Source organism: Natator depressus, chromosome 27 (assembly GCF_965152275.1).
Source record: "Natator depressus isolate rNatDep1 chromosome 27, rNatDep2.hap1, whole genome shotgun sequence".
Taxonomy (NCBI): Eukaryota; Metazoa; Chordata; order Testudines; family Cheloniidae; genus Natator; species Natator depressus.
Genome location: NC_134260.1, coordinates 1,497,399 through 1,514,796, shown reverse-complemented (window position 1 = coordinate 1,514,796; position 17,398 = coordinate 1,497,399). Strand labels below are relative to the sequence as shown.

Sequence of the window (17,398 nt, the reverse complement as noted above, 5' to 3'; positions counted from 1 at the left end):
GGTGAAGCAGCAGTGCTGCTTCCTAGTGGCAAAAGTGTTGATTAATATGAGGCATATCTGTCCAGGCAACAAGCCTGGGAATTGAACCAAAGTGCAAGAAGTTTTTACTGGACTTTAGACTTTTTTGTCACAGTAAAAGTTACCCATACCTCAATTGTGTATAATGGCAAAATGTTCAGTGGGAAAGCAGTTCTAGGCGGGATAAAATGGTTTTAAACACCATTATATTTCTATAATGGTGATAAAACATGTCTGCTGACATATTTTGTGAGAGTCAGTTCATTTAAAGAAATCAACAGCAGTTTTCACTGTTGCGTAACTTGCCTAACTTGTAAATTGAAAGTTAAATTTAAGAACTCAGTGCAGTGGATTAGCTAAGAAACACATCAGCTGGAAATGTGAAATGGATTTTTAGTTAACTTGTTTTAACTGTCTTGATGGTCACTACTTTTGTCTCATTGAATAATAAAGTGGAATCTATCAGTGGGAGATTGCCTTCCTGTTTGTTGTTTGGATTCAGAATCTCATTCTTCAGTTTTTGTGACTTACTGATGTTATGGAATACACATTATTATAATTCTGCCTCTGCAGTCCCAGTTAATGCCAATCCTGGAGACTGATGCCATAACAGGAGCTGTTAATATGTGAATTAGTTGCCAGTGATACTAATGATCTTTACCACACTGTAGCTGTTCTATTTTTAATTGTAAGCCATCATAGCTACTTCCAAGAAGAAGATTGGAAAATATCCCCTGGACATGCTGTTTGGGAGAAAAACATATTCAGCTAAGTTAACAGTTTGAGAGGGAGCCAGTTCCAGGGAGAATGGTGAAGAAGGGAAGCAGAGGAAAACAAATAATGCTTTTTAAAAGCAGCATTTCCACAGCAGGCTCCGTTTGTCACACAGTCCATGGAAAGATGAGACTGGAAGCAGCATTTTGACCACGTTATCACATAGACTGGGATAATCCCTGAATTTGCCCTGTGTGTTTTCCTACCCCATGTGTTGGTCCTGTACCACTTTGATTCTTGTGTTTGAATCCAGGTTAGAATTACCAGATTTATAATCATAAGGGCCCTTTTAAACCCATGGAAGTGATTATTTTATTAGAGAAGTATGTTTGATATGACTTTTAACTTGAACAGCTGCACGTGATAATTAAACAAATAAAGTTCCTGCATCTGTTGGTGTTTTTTCCTTTCTTGCCAGAACATGAACTGTAGAAAAGTCATCTTAGATTAATCTCTTAAACCTTTTTAGTACTGAATGGGGCTAGATTTCAGAGTCCAAGATTTCTGTTTCCAACAGTGACATTTCCTGCTTCTCTCACTCTTTGTCCATATTCCCTCAACACTGTTTTAGCATGACCACCTTGCAAAATAATAGAATTCAGCCTCCAAAACCATTAAATCCTTAGGATCACTTCTGAAATGGGGATCACTTTGGTTGTGATTTTTTGAAACATGGGACTGCACTAAGAGTGCCACAAATATTTTAGATACACCACTGAACATTCTACAGCTAGTAATCATTTTCAGTCCCCATTGACTGGGTTAGAACAGACAACCTATTATAGAGGCAAAGCACTCCATATCCCATTAGCAATCACCTGAGCCAGTCAGTTCCACCTTTCCCCTAACTACCCAGTTGATAAGCAAGGAGTGATAAGTGCAGAACTGTTGTATGTCTCCTGTTTCTCACACATCTGGCATAAGAAACCATTTCTCAAGCTGCAGTGACGGATCCCTGTCCAGGCTGACAATTTCAGAACCAAGGAGGCTCCCCTATCTAGTATGCAAGCTACAGGATTCTCTATATTCCCCCAAAGGAACAGGATACATCATTGCAGTCAGAGGACTAATTTCCTGTATTGTTAAAGATAAAAAGATTTTCATTTTCTGCTGTCGAACAGTTGTATATAAAAATGAATTATAAAATTCTTTCTAACTAGTTTTACCCTTCCTTTAACTCTCCATAAACCCATTATTCCCACGTGTATTGCCATTTGGTGTCAGCACCCTGAATGCTGTAATGATCTTCAGAGTGTTCTTATGGGACCTGAGGTCTACATGTAAGACTTAGATTAGCCTATTTCTCAGCAGTGTGAAATATTCACACCCCGTGAGAATCAGTTAAACTAACCTAAGCCCCAATATAGACTCTGCTAGGTTGATGGAAGAATTCTTCTGTTGACCTGGCTACTACCTCTCGAGGGGATGGATTAACTACAGTGATGGAAAAATCCCTTCCATTGCTATAGCAAGTGTCTAAACTATGACACTACAGTGACAGCAGCGTAGCTGTGCTGATGTAGGATCTAGTGTAGACATTAGTAGAGTTCTGTTTGCATTACAGTAGTTAAACTTGTGTCAGCCCTCTAATGTTAAACCTGGATTACTGGGGTTTATAAACAGTCTGCAAACTCTCTCCAGCCTGAAACGTGGCACACAATATTTCAGGCCGGGAGCAAAGAAGGTGTGAGTTACAGAAGTGAAAGTGTGATAAATGTGAATTGATTTTATTGCTTCTCTTAAAGGGTATTCTTTTGCAGGCCTTCAGTCCTTAATACATGAGGGCTCAAATTCATCCTTAGTTTACTTCCCTGACTTTGACTTTGACCAGTCTCTTTGGGGATTTCAGAACAAAAATGTATATCTGGAGATAGTTTAAGAAATCAAATACTTGGCTACTAGCCTCATTACAGTGGGAAGGAGATTCCTGGCTCATCATCAGATTTCCTGTGAGGCTTAGGGCAACTTATTTGTACCTCAGTTTCACCATGTGTAAAATAAGTCTATACCTGTGCCAAATGCTTTGAGATGGAAAGTGCTTTAGGAGTGCAGTTCATTTTATTAATAATGATTTCAAAAGGCTTTTGGCATACAATAGCAGGCAGTTCCAGCAAATATTAATAGAGCCTAGGGAGCTCAAAAACTAAACAGGATTTACACATTGAGCATATTTGTCTCAAAGGTACAGTACTACTGTAGGATATCTAATCCTTTATTTACAATTCTTTAGGGCAGTTCCTCAGCTGGTGTCAATTGTCATAACAAAGGAGCTATGTCAGTTTACACCAGCTGATGATCTGCCCCTTGGACTCAGTGCGGTTGTAGTGTAAATGATACATGGTGTGCTCTTTTTGAATTTTTCCTCTCAGTGTGCGCATGTAGTCTTCGTTTCATCGACTCACTATGAATGATCCTGAGTAATCTGCCTGGACTATAGTTTTGATAGCCCTTGATTAGAATGCCTGTGAAGGGAAGTACTTTGAAGTTTAATAACTGCTGCACTAGTGAGCTTTGTATTTCTGAAGCAGTTTATTTCTGCATATGGAAAAAAGTGAGTCTGTTCTGTAGATGAAAGACTAGGTTTTGTGGGACCTGCATCTGTTGATTCAGGGAGAGGGTGGGAGCTTCATCATAGAAGACAAGATGCCTGTGAGGTGACAAGAATCATCAGATTTTCTCATCGCCTGCAGAGAGTAAGATCACTTAGGAAGTAAAGCCCACTCCCTCCCATACAAGTGCAGCTCTCTTCCCCTCCCACCCAAATGAGGCAAGAGACTCTCCTACAGAGGTCACTCTTTCATCATTTTCCATCACGAAAGTGAAACTCCTCAGTGCTTGTAGGACTCTGGCACATCTGGTGGAGAACTAGAGAGCTCTCTTTGGGTTTCTCTGTTGTGAAATTAGATCTTTGCTTTTCTTCAGCAAAAGAAATCAGGAAGCCAAGCCACCTCCTTGAATTGAAACTTGAGATTACAAAATTGTAATTGTGAACAAGAGCAAGTCTTGAGTCTCATTTGAATCAGTGAAAATATAAATAATACAAGAAATTACTTGGTGTGGTGCAGAGAACACAAGCTAGAAAGGAGTGCTCACTATGGGGGTATAAACAATTGTAGCTGAGAACATAATAGACCTACCTTTACTCCATTACAGAGCCAACAAAGCAACAATGTTGTCTTTAATGCATTGGCATTTTTAAATATTTTTAAACATTTGAAGAAAACCTTCCAAAATGAAAATGCCCTTTAGGAAGTGTTGATTAAAACAAATCAAGAAAACCCCACCGTATGCATGAGGCTGTTAATCTACATGAACATGCTGAAGCTAAGGAAAGAAATAAGGTATTGATTGCTTAAATCCAGAAAAGGGTGTTAATTTTAAGAGACGCAAAACCTTGCTCTTCCCGTGAGACAAGCCAGCGTACTTTCCTATCTGGACATCTCTGCATGTTACAGCTGGGCTTATTGTTCAGTGGGAATGTTAAAAACTACATGTGCAGCACACATGGGGTGGAATTTGTGGTACTCTTTGATTTGTTACTGTTCTGTACAGCCTGGCCAGACTTGGGCACACTTCCCAGTCTCAGCTAATAGCTGCTGGAATTGTTACAGAGGGAGCATAGAAATTGCCATAGTGGATCAGACCCATGGTCCATGTAGTTCAGTATTCTGACTCCACAGTGGCCAGCACCAGATGCAAGAAACCACCTAATCCCTAGTAGTTTGTCTTAAACCCTGAAGTATGGAGTTTTAATATCCTCCCAAAGTTAATGTTAGCATTAGCTATTATAATTCTGGATATTCTTGTTATCCATATAAGTGCCCAATCCCTGGTATAACCTTGCTAAATTCTTTGCCTCAATAATGTCCTATGGCAATGAGCTGCACAGTTTATACATTACATGACAAACTATGCTTTGAATTTCCCAGTTCCATTCAGTGAAACTTCAATGAATGTCCCTGTCAAGGTTCCTTCCCCACTCTGAACTCTAGGGTACAGATGTGGGGACCTGCATGAAAGACCCCCTAAGCTTATTCTTACCAGCTGAGGTTAAAAACTTCCCCAAGGTACAAACTTTGCCTTGTCCTTGAACCGTATGCTGCCACCACCAAGCGTTTTAAACAAAGAACAGGGAAAGAGCCCACTTGGAGATGTCTTCCCCCAAAATATCCCCCCAAGCCCTACACCCCCTTTCCTGGGGAGGGCTTGATAAGAATCCTCACCAATATGTACAGGTGAACACAGACCCAAACCCTTGGATCTTAAGAACAATGAAAAATCAATCAGGTTTTTAAAAGAAGAATTTTAATTAAAGAAAAGGTAAAAGAATCACCTCTGTAAAATCAGGATGGTAAATACCTTACAGGGTAATCAGATTCAAAACATAGAGAATCCCTTTAGGCAAAACCTTAAATTACAAAAAGACACAAAAGCAGGAATATACATTCCATTCAGCACAGCTTATTTTACCAGCCATTAAACAAAAGGAAATCTAGCACATTTCTAGCTAGATTACTTACTAACTTAACAGGAGTTGTAAGGCTGCATTTCTGAGCGGTTCCCGGCAAAAGCATTACACAGACAGCCAAACCCTTTGTTCCCCCCGCCTCCAGATTTGAAAGTACCTTGTCCCCTCATTGGTCATTTTGGGTCAGGTGCCAGCAAGGTTACCGTAGCTTCTTAACCCTTTACAGGTGAAAGGGTTTTTGCCTTTGGCCAGGAGGGATTTTATAGCACTGTATACAGAAAGGTGGTTACCCTTCCCTTTATATTTATGATCGTCCCCTTAACTTGTGTTACAGGATACGTAGAGCGGAAGCTCCCAAGCTACCTTTTCTAGACCATTCAGTATTATATATCCTTTTTATATGCCCTTTTATTCATCTCCTTTCTGAAAAAAATAATCCCAATTTTTTAAATCTTTTCATGTCAGAGTTTTTCCAGACCTAGTAATTTTTTACCTTCTCTGAATATTCTGCAACATCCTTTTTTGAGATGGAATGACCAGTACTACACATAGGAACCAGATGAAGCTGCACCAGTGATTTATATGGCATGTTTTTCAGGTTGTCTTCCACCTCATTCCAAATATATTCAAACACCTTGTTTGCTTTAGAATGCAGCTGTGCATTGAGCCAAAGTCTTCTATGAGTGTCTGAAATTGAGCTCAGATCAATTTTTTCTGAGTAGATAGTTAATTTAGAACCCTGTAAACTGTATAAGTATTCTCATTTTTTCCCTCCAGTATGCATTACTTTGCATTTACCAACATTTAACTTTGTTTGCCATTGTGCTTCCCATTCATCTAGCTTGGTTGTGTCCCTTTGAAGTTCATCGGTCTTCTCTGGACTTCATTAACCTAAGTAACTTTGTCATCTAGAAATCCCACTGCCCATGCCCTTTTCCAGATTCTTGTTAAATGTGTTAAACACCAAACCTAATACACGATCTTGAGGCATCCATCCTGCTGTTTATCTTTTGCCATGATGGCATCCATGACCAGGATGGTGATAGTGACTGTGAAATGCTCAGGGAGATTAGAGAAGCTATTAAAATAAAAAATAATAATGGGGGATTTCAACTATCCCCATATTGACTGGGTACATGTCACCTCAGGATGGGATGCAGAGACAAAGTTTCTTGATGCCTTAAATGACTGCTTCTTGGAGCAGCTAGTCCTGGAACCCACAAGGGGAGAAGCATTCTTGATTTAGGCCTAAGTGGAGCACAGAATCTGGTCCAACAGGTGAATATATCTGAACCGCTTGGTAATAGTGACCATTATATAGTTAGATTTAATATCCCTGTGGCAGGGAAAACACCACAGCAGCCCAACATGGTAGGATTTAATTTCAGAAAGGGGAACTACACAAAAATGAGGAAGTTAGTTAAACAGAAATTAAAAGGTACAGTGCCAAAAGTGAAATCCCTGCAAGTTGCATGGAAGCTTTTTAAAGACACCATAATAGAGGCTCAACTTAAATGTATACCCCAAATTAAAAAACATAGGGAACTACAACCAGGGATCTGTTTACATCTCAAGCAAACAGGAAATGCACCACATATTGCTCCAGAGGAGCCTTCAGTTGCCCCTTCCAGGTTGATGCTCTGCTTCTTCCTTGATCAGACCAGTTCAACTCTGCCTTTCCTCCGTTATCACTCCTGCCATGAGTTCAACGATAAATCCGGCAGGACAGAGCACAGGTCATTCTGATCTCCCACTTCTGGTTTTCCCAACTGCCTATGCACATCATCCCAACCACCAATCATACTCCCCAATGTGGTACTTAAACCTTATTGTACCTGCAAAGAACAAAACCAATCAGGAAATCCCCAAGACAATCCATTTCTGTAGCAGAAAGAATCAGGAGGTACATGAAATGTACCCAGAGAATCTCCAAATGGATCTCTGGCTTCATTCTACTCTCTCAGCTATTGAACCTTCCCTTCCCTCCCCATGGGGTAAGAGCTGCTCATTCCACCACAGCACAAGCAACAGCAATCACATCACTTCAGGAGGTATCCCTTGACATCTGTAAAGCAGCCATGTGAAGCTCCATTCACGTGAGACATTATGCCCTGCTGCATGATTCCTCTGCTAATGCCTCCTTTGGGATGGTGGTCCTCTGCTCATTTCTACCCTGTACATCCTCACACCTTCCCCCTACTTAGGTACTGCTTGTCAATCACGCACAGTGGAGTACAGTAGGGACCATCCCTCAAAGAAGGAGAGGTTATTGACCTGAAACTGGAGGCTCTTTGAGATGTTTGGTCCCTATCTGTATTCCACTACTGTATTCCCATACCCACTACCCACCCTCTTTCCCCTCTGCTTCCACTCTTATCTGATTCGTGGCACAGAAGGAACTGGAAAGGCAGACGATCTGCCCAGCCCTTTATCCCCTTGTACAGAGACACAAGATGAACCAGGGTGCATGCGCAGACCAACAAACACTACTTTCATATTCTTTGGCTCTGGGTGCATGGTGCACATACATAACCCACAGTTCACATATCTCAAAGAACCTTCAGTTATAGGTCAGTAACCTCCCTGTGATGGGTTGGGCCCTCCGTCCGGGATGCCACCTGATATACTGGGGTCCCACTGAGCCTGCCTGTTCCACCAGCCTGGGCTTTCTCACCCTACTCTTGCTGTGCCAGGCCCTCAAGCCATCTCTAGCACACACACAGGTAAGGCCACACCCAGCTGCAGATACAGACTGAAATCAGCTCTGTGTGGGAGGATTCAGCTAAGGGATTTACCCAGCACTCACGTGCACGCCTCCTTTGGGGTGTAAACCCAAAATTATATTGTCTTGTGCTGTATAGAGAGATCTGTAGAGCGCAAGCTCATAAAAATTGCCCCCTCCCTCAATGTGGAGGGAGATATACACAGCTTTTTGCTTTCCTCCCCATGCAATATGAATTGCACAAACTGGTTTATAGAAAACAAAGATAAATTTATTAACTACAAAGGACAGATTTTAAGTGATTATAAGGGATAGGAAACAGATTAAAGCAGATTACTAAGCAAATAAAACAAAATATGTAAAATAGGCTTAATACATAAAAGAAATTGGCTACAAATAGTAATTTCTCACCCTAAATGTTGTTTTTTGCAGGTTACAGAGTTTCTTGAAGGTAAACTGCACTGTTTGCAACTTAAATCTCCAGGTATACCCTTCACAGGCTGACCTTTTTCAGCCTGGTCCCAGTCCTTCTCCCCAGATCAGTCTTAGGTGTTTACAGCAGTCATCCTGGGCAGGGATCCAGTGACGAGCCGGCGACCATGATTAAATCACACTCCAGCCTTAAATAGAATTTCCATATGGTATGAATTTTTTGTTTCCCAGTCTGACTCCCAACCCCCTCCCTCTTAATGGAAAAACACTGAAAGCCCAAGGTGGGGATCTAGTACAAGGTGACATGATCTTATGACCTTGAAGTGTCAAAGCAACCATGAGACAAGGTTTATTTGTAATGTCCACAGGAAGGAGCTCCAGGAAGATGGGAGATCAGCATCTTCAAAGACCCATTCCATTGTCTTTCCTAATGGCCCATTCAGGCTGATTGCCTACTGTCTGGTGGGCATTTCCCAGGTGTAAACACTTTTGGAATTGATAGAGTTTATATTCCTAACTTCAGATACAGCAATGATACATGCATACAAATAGGATAATCACATTCAGTAAATCATAACCTTTCCAATGATATTTCACAAGACCCATCTTGCATCAAATACAACTTAGTTATGCCATATTCATACCATAAGCATATTTCTATGAAGAATATGGGTGTACTGTGACACTCCCTGTATGTCAACCCGTTCTCTTTTATCCACTATTTTACTGACACATTCAAAGAATTTTAACGATGAGATACTGTTTTCTGTTTGCAGAAACCGTGCTTGTTAGACCCTATCATATCATGATTTTCCAAGTGTTTTTATTCTTTTTTAATTATTGTTTTAGCCTTATATCTATAACTGGCTAATTGGCTTACTGGTCTTCACTTTCCTAGATCACCCCAGAACATTTTTATATATAGGCACGCTTGCTATCCTCCAGCCCTCCAGTACAGTCGCGATTTTTAATGGATAGCAAAAATATGTGAGCGCCTCACTAGAGATGATTTGTATGGCAATAGCAAGCCCTCTGGCTGACTGAGGTGTAGTACTAGGATCATTTGGTACTTTGCTGGTGATTAAAAGTGAATGCAGAAAAGAGAATCTTGAGAACTAGGGGAAAACGTCATTTTATGGTAGTTTTAAATAGCTTGCTGCTAAATTACACCTTTTACTTTTAGTGTATTAGATGAGTTGGCCCTTTTATTATGTCTATCTTCCAGTTGCTGTGATGGCATAGAAACAGTAAGTTCCCCCTGATTATAGTAACATGCATGAATTAAGACAAAATACTAACTGACTTAAACTGTTGTTCTGTACTGGAAAATAATCCAAGGGGCATACACTACTAGATTGGGAAGACTGTTTCAGTCAGAGGATTGGTGCCCTCTTAATTCCATCAGATTTGATGTAGTGAGAAATTCAGTATAGTAACTGAGGTGAAGTAAGGTTCAGCAATGATCAGCACAAGGGAAACTTAATGTAGCCACTTCAGAAAAATGCTTTTTATCATTGTTCTCAAGCCGTCCTTCAATATACCATGCATTAAGATCAGCTTCCAGAGGGATCCCCTCATTCTGAGTGTTCAGTCATACAGATAATATCCTACTAGGATAGAACTGTGATGAGTTTAGCTTAAAATGAATGAACCACCTGTGCATTTCTAAGGATTGTCCCTCTAGTGCCTTGACATGTATCCAGTTAATTTCAGGTTCTATTGGACTCTTGTTGGCAGCCAGTGTGGTTGAAAAGTGACATGATAGTGATGAGTCTCAGCAGGAGAATTAATGGTTCTTTACTGAATTCCAAGAATCTCTATAATTGGCTTAACATTTACTGAGTACAAGTACTGCATTAAAACATGACTTTTTTCACTGAATTATATTAAATTACTTCGTTTGTAAATTATCACAATAGAGTATGAAATGCATTTCACATTGTCCCCAGATACTACCCAGCTTTATGGTTCATAAGAAACCTGAGGATATGGAGCTACCTTGATGAAGATATTTACATGTTATGGCTCCACATCCCAGGTTTGGCATAGAAATTTTGAAGCAAATGTTAAACCTCTTCAGATCACACAGTAATGTTTCTTGTTGTTTCTGTTAGGTGCACTTACATATGTAGGAACTTGATACCATGCATTCTGATCCTTTCAAGCAACTTGAAGTAATTTGTGAGACTTAACATCTATGGGGATTTGCCTTTTTCCAGGTTAATCGCTTTAATAAGGTGGAGGACCGAGCAATTTTTATCACTGATCGACACCTTTATAAAATGGACCCTATGAAGCAGTATAAGGTGATGAATACCATCCCACTTTACAATGTAAGTATGAGGACTGGAATCCAATGGCTTCAGAGTTCTAATCTCAGGCTCTGACACACACACTCCCTCTGGTCTTGAACAAGGCACTTAATTGACTCAGTTTCCCCTCCTGTAAAATTGAGATGATACCTACATTTGCATCACGTATATGTTTAATGTTTGTAAAGCGCTTTGAAGATGTAAAGCACTATTTAAATGCTGCTAAATAATGTTCCTTTTAATTCCAGTATGTAATATGAAGGCCAGAAACCAAACTACTCATTATGTTTTCCTCTTCAAATTGTTTTATTGTTTGTGTACAATACATTGCAGGATTGTGGTCCCATAAAATGAGGTTAGAAAGTCACAGCAGCTCTAACTCAGAATTTCCATGCCTTTGTGGGTTTCTCCAACCCTTAATATTTGAACGCGTGTTGATAAAATGTATATTAAATAGTAAACAGAGCCAAATATTGAATTGGATTGGAGTATCTGGTCCTCAGGCTAGCAGAGACTTAACTCATATTGACAAAGCAGAAGATTATCACTGATGAAGAAGGGGTGGAAAGAGCTGGCCTTTTAGCTCTTCAGTGTCCCTTTTAGCTGGTTTGCTACTACTTAATTTTCGCAGCCTGAGTTAAACCTGCTTCAGAATGGAGAGGGGTAACTAGTGGTGTTCCCCAAGGGTCAGTCCTAGGACCAATCCTATTCAACCTATTCATAAATGATCTGGAGAAAGGGGTAAACAGCGAGGTGGCAAAGTTTACAGATGATACTAAACTGCTCAAGATAGTTAAGACCAAAGCAGACTGTGAAGAACATCAAAAAAGATCTCACAAAACTAAGTGATTGGGCAACAAAATGGCAAATGAAATTTAATGTGGATAAATGTAAAGTAATGCACATGGGAAAAAATAACCCCAACTATATGTACAATATGATGGGGGCTAATTCAGCTACAGCTAATCAGGAGAAAGATCTTGGAGTCATCATGGATAGTTCTCTGAAGACGTCCACGCGGTGTGCAGCGGCAGTCAAAAAAGCAAACGGGATGCTAGGAATCATTAAAAAAGGGATAGAGAATAAAACGGAGAATATCTTATTGCCCTTATATAAATCCATGGTACGCCCACATCTTGAATACTGCGTACAGATGTGGTCCCCTCATCTCAAAACAGATATACTGGCATTAGAAAAGGTTCAGAAAAGGGCAACTAAAATGATTAGGGGTTTGGAACGGGTCCCATATGAGGAGAGATTAAAGAGGCTAGGACTTTTCAGCTTGGAAAAGAGGAGACTAAGGGGGGATATGATAGAGGTCTATAAACTCATGAGTGGTGTGGAGAAAGTGAATAAGGAAAAGTTATTTACTTGTTCCCATAATATAAGAACTAGGGGCCACCAAATGAAATTAATGGGCAGCAGGTTTAAAACAAACAAAAGGAAGTTCTTCTTCACTCAGTGCACAGTCAACCTGTGGAACTCCTTGCCTGAGGAGGTTGTGAAGGCGAGGACTATAACAGGGTTTAAAAGAGAACTGGATAAATCCATGGAGGTTAAGTCCATTAATGGCAGTTAGTCAGGATGGATAAGGAATGGTGTCCCTAGCCTCTCTTTGTCAGAGGATGGAGATGGATGGCAGGAGAGAGATCACTGGATCATTACCTGTCAGGTTCACTCCCTCTGGGGCACCTGGCATTGGCCACTGTCGGCAGACAGGATACTGGGCTGGGGGGACCTTTGGTCTGACCCAGTCTGGCCATTCCTATGTTCTTATGCTGTAGTTACTACAAAACTTCACGGGCTGGTTGGGCTACTTTGGCAATGTCACAGCTGTACAGAGTCCCACTGAATATACGGCTAGGATTTCATCAGTAAATCTGGGTATTCCTTTATTGTAAATGACAGTGAAAATGGGGAGTGGGGAATGAATAATATTTGCTGCATATGTAGCCATAGTTACTAGCTCCCTCCCGCATCGTTAGCACTGGTTCTTTACTCCCCATCCAGCCCTCCTGCATGCTTTGCTCTTCAACCAGCCAAGAAGTGCACCAGCGGCTCATGAACACACACCGTAGCTCACTGCCTAATGGGTTAACATCTGCCTGTGTTAGCCACTTGTTCTAATAAGAATAGCTATTGCAATAGAGCATTGTCATGGCATCAGGGCCTCCTTCTTTGAAAACAGGCCTTGCCTCTGAGTTTATGTAGCAGCTGTGGGGTGTTTTCCTGGGCTGATGTTCTGTTCCATTCACATTATTTCCTAATTGTACAAAATGAAATTGTCAGCAGGTTTGGTTGCTGGATGGCTGACTCCAGACAACCCAAACCAACTTATGAAAATATACAGGGAATCTAAAAAGCAAACTGTACTTTCGAAGCAAGCTGCTGGCTTTTATTTTTGTTTAAGGAATCAAAATTCATTTGATCCCTGAATTAATGAAAATCTGGTTTCTGATTTATGTTCTAGTGAGCAATTGTGAGCTTGCTATCCCATTGTCTCAAACCAAATGGTTAGATCAATACAAGTAACTTGCTACATTGGTAATTGAAATAAGTCCACATTTATCAGATGACCACTGTCATCTTTGAAGGAAGTGTTTCACATTAAACCTATATGAAAGAAAATTTTAAAGGCTGAGCTTTGTCTCTGCGTTCATCTAGCAGAGGGAGACTATATTATTCTGTAACAACGTTCTATGCCTTGATACGGACAGCTATCAGCCTGAGCACAGCATGGCTTGCTTAGAAAACTTCTTAATGTTTTAAAAATTGAAGGTCACAAAGAAGTCAGATGTACAGTCTTGTGCAAGTTGCCTGGAAAACACATTTTGGGTGCGAATAGCTTGTTGTTGCAGTCCTTCCCATAGAACATCCATTCACATGAATGGAGTGAGGACTTCCCAGAAGTGCTAGCTAAGGACACTCACTACACTGGACTCAATCTGGACCCAATCTGGACTCCTGTATTGAACAATCTCCTCAATCTAAATAATTGTGAAGAGACCTTGGGGTATTTTGTAAGGGGGTAATGGGGCAAAATGAAAATATTCTGTGAACTATAGAGACCTCAGAATGTTAGTGTTCTGAATTGGAAATGCTTTATATGAGCATGTCTTCTTCAAACACTGTAATAGTAAATAACTACTTTGCAATCCTGGGCCCCTCTTCATATATGTTTTAATTACAGGGAACAACCCTTGGGAATATTAGAAAAGGACCAAAGAAATTGCATCATAGTGCTGAGGCATGCTGCCTGAATCCTTGTCATACTGATTTACTGTTGAGCTAGTGGCATCCTGCAGGAATGGGCAGTGAAGAGAAGAGAATGCAGAGTTGAGATGATTTAGACACAATATGTGAAATGTTTTATTTTTCTGGTTTACAGGGCCCCCTAAATTAAACCCGTGCCTGTGATTTTTGCTCAAGCTCATCCATCATTTCTTTCTATTTGTAGATTTGTTTCGTACCTTATCTAGTGATTTGAATGTTTGCAGTTTGTCCCTTACCATTTGAGCTGCCTAGTGTAGTTCTCATTTTTCAGCACATATGGTCTCTTCAATAATAGCACTGGTTTTTATATTGGTGTATATTTTGATGAGGGAGGTGGCATAAGTAGCCAATTAATAATACAGGTGTTTTTCTTTGTTGAAAAAACACAGTTCTTTGGATTGATGTGGATGTTTTAAAGAAGTAAATGGATGATAATTACCACCAGCCTCTGTGCTTGCTCTATTAGATGTTCCTTGCTAGAAAGGTATATGTTCATCTGGAAGATGGATTGCCCTTCTAATGTGTACAAGGGTGAACCCGGCTGAAATTCATCTGCCTGCCAGCAATATTCACTATCAACATTTCTAAAGCACCCTATCAACATGGCAACATCCTTAGGGATGGTGTTTCCATGGCGATCTCATTGGAGACAGTCAGCTGATGTCTGGTGCTACCCGTGAACTTGTTTTGAGCTCAAGAAGCCATCCTGTACTTTACCATTTTCTTTAACTGCTTATTGCTCATATGTAATGGCAAAGACTTTCCCTTAATGAATGACTGATTAATGCAATTCAGATCCTGGATTTTGTATGCTCTCCTTGTCTCTTTACAAAGGAGTCTTTGATTTTGTGTATGGAATTACAAACTATATTTGTTTGAATATGCTAGACATTGAGGAATCTGGCATTAATTACTCTGGAAACATACTTATATATTATTACAAACACACGTCTTGACTTTTTTAATAAAATCTAGGCAGAAAAAAACCCTTAAAGCTCTCTGGAAAAGGGGAAAATTCAAAGGATTTTGGTATTTTTGTTTCAGAGATGTCTTCCTTACTCCCAGTTTATTACAGCCTTGTCTGGATTAAAGTGTTTCTATTTTGAGATTCTGCTATAAAGTAAGTGTGCTGGTAATAATTTTTATGCGGCATTCATTTTAGTCTCCCCTACAGAGGGGGGGAAACTGATTTTTCAAGATGGCAGAGGGCAGTTTAAAGGTGATTGACAAAGCAGTGGAAGGAATTTCTTCTTTGACTACTTTTCACAGTATATACATATATTTCTGATTTTTAAAAAGGACAGACTTTTAAAAAGTTTTGAGTTTTTTCTGACCTTCACAACTAACACCCCGGAAACTGAATGATTACCATTCTTTGTACTTAGTGAGACAATTTTCTTTCCTTTTTATGTGCTATGTTCAAGATTTGGTGTTAATTTTTTAAGCCTGAGATAGAAAAGCAAGAGAATTCTTTGTTCAAGGGCTGTTGGCCTCCTAAAGCAGCTCAGTTAATTATTAATTTTTAAACAGGCTTTTAAAATTCATTGATTTCAATTCATTCTTTTTTTTTCCCTCCGTTAGATGCACTTTTAAAGCCCAGATAGCACTAACCCATGGGGTTCTATTGTGATCAATGGCATGATATTTAAACATGCAAATTAATTTTAAGGGACACTATACACTCAGGCAGCTGACAATTTCCATGCATGAAGTGTAACTTGTTTAAAAATTGTTTTATAATCTTTTTAAGTATTGTGGGTAGTGGAGAGTAAAATCCTATTGTGTGCAGGAGATCACTGCTGGGTATTTGACATATTAAAATGAGTCTGTTTAGTTTGTCTGAAAGCTTAGTCCAGAAGCAGTGAGCTGCTCTCAGATCAGTACAGCATGAGCACCTCTGAAGAGGGTGAATAGTCCAGGGCTCTTCTGTGCCAGAGATCTGTCCAAAATTTGGTGGCGGCTACTGTGGTGTTCATTACATATACTTTTGGGGGATGCCACAGTCATGTTAAGCGTTTGACTGGCCTTGTGGGAGGACTCTTGATGCACCCTGACCAGTTCTGAAAATCAGACAGGCTTCTCAGGGTACAGAGTAGTCTCTGACTGGATTAGCATAAATGTTTGATCACAGGATATGGGAGTTTGTAGAAGGAAATTCTTTTAGAAAAGAAGGCCTGAGGACTTTCAGGTTCCATCAGTATTATGCTTATCAGGTTCTTCCACCTCATTTTTAGAGGATGAGCATGTTCCTGGTATCTCCAGACATTTCTGGAGAGGAGCCCTGCAATCCCTGATGAGGCTCACAGAAGCTAAATTTCCAGAGAAGAATGTCTGCTGTATCTGATCTTTGTGGAGTTTACTGTTGGTGTTTTTTTCCTGGGGGTCTCTTGATTTTCCTATTTGCTTATATCTTGTATATTATCTGCACATTGTTAAATACAAAGGGCTACATTAGATTGTTAGCTTGAGAGAAAGAAACGTGCTCTCAGCCGTGCTACCATTCTGCTACTGGCTTCCTTTGGAAAGGAAAAGCAGGGTTGTGGGCCTACTGCCACCTGGCATAATGGTATCCCTCCAAAGATACTTGGTGGTAGGCACTCCAAACAATTGGAAACAGGTTCCTCCATTTTCAGAGGGGGGCACAGCGCCGAGAAGAATGGGGTCCTGGTCAATGACCTGGGCTCCTAGGTGCTATGATAATACAAATAATAAATACTACTAGTAATCCCACAGAAAGTTGGGCCAGACTGAGTAAGGTCTCGGGAGTCTATTCTTGTCCTTTGTTTCGACTGCTGGCTTCCAGGATAATGTGTAGTGTCAATCTTCCTTGTTTCCCTTGAGTTTTTCTGGGCTTTCAGGGGGAGCATTGAAAAATCCATGCATGCTAAACTCTCTCATGGAAATATTTAGTTCTGTGATCCTTTCAGAGCTAAAAACTGAAAAGATGGGATAGCATACTGAAGTAAATGATCAAAATTAAAGATGGAAAAGATATATTAGATTTAGTCCTTTCCTCTGGTAGTGGAGGATTGTTACCAAGATATATGCCATAAGACTATTCTGTGCTTTCTCTCTGTAGTTGACGGGATTGAGTGTCTCCAATGGAAAGGACCAGCTTGTGGTCTTCCACACAAAGGATAACAAAGACCTCATTGTCTGCCTCTTCAACAGACAGCCAACTAATGAAAGCAGAATTGGAGAGCTGGTTGGAGTCCTGGCAAACCATTTCAAGAGGTCAGTTATTCTGTGAAAGTTCAGAATCCAGCTCATCAGGTCTGCGATGACCCTTAAAGTTGTTTGATGAACTTGCTTTATATCAGTGCTGACTCATTATACTGTATTCTTTCAAATATCATATTGCCTCTATATAAATCCATGGTAGACCCACATCTTGAATAC

General features: G+C 40.2%; 1 protein-coding gene across 1 annotated transcript in view; it reads left to right on the top strand.

The window, feature by feature from the left end:
- The window catches only part of MYO1D (myosin ID), a 339,856-nt gene that overhangs the window by 215,046 nt on the left and 107,412 nt on the right, over window positions 1-17,398 (top strand). The window contains exons 20-21 of the mRNA XM_074940974.1: window positions 10,634-10,747; window positions 17,079-17,233. Of these exons, the coding sequence (XP_074797075.1) occupies window positions 10,634-10,747; window positions 17,079-17,233 (269 nt within the window). The remainder of the gene's footprint in view (window positions 1-10,633; window positions 10,748-17,078; window positions 17,234-17,398) is intronic.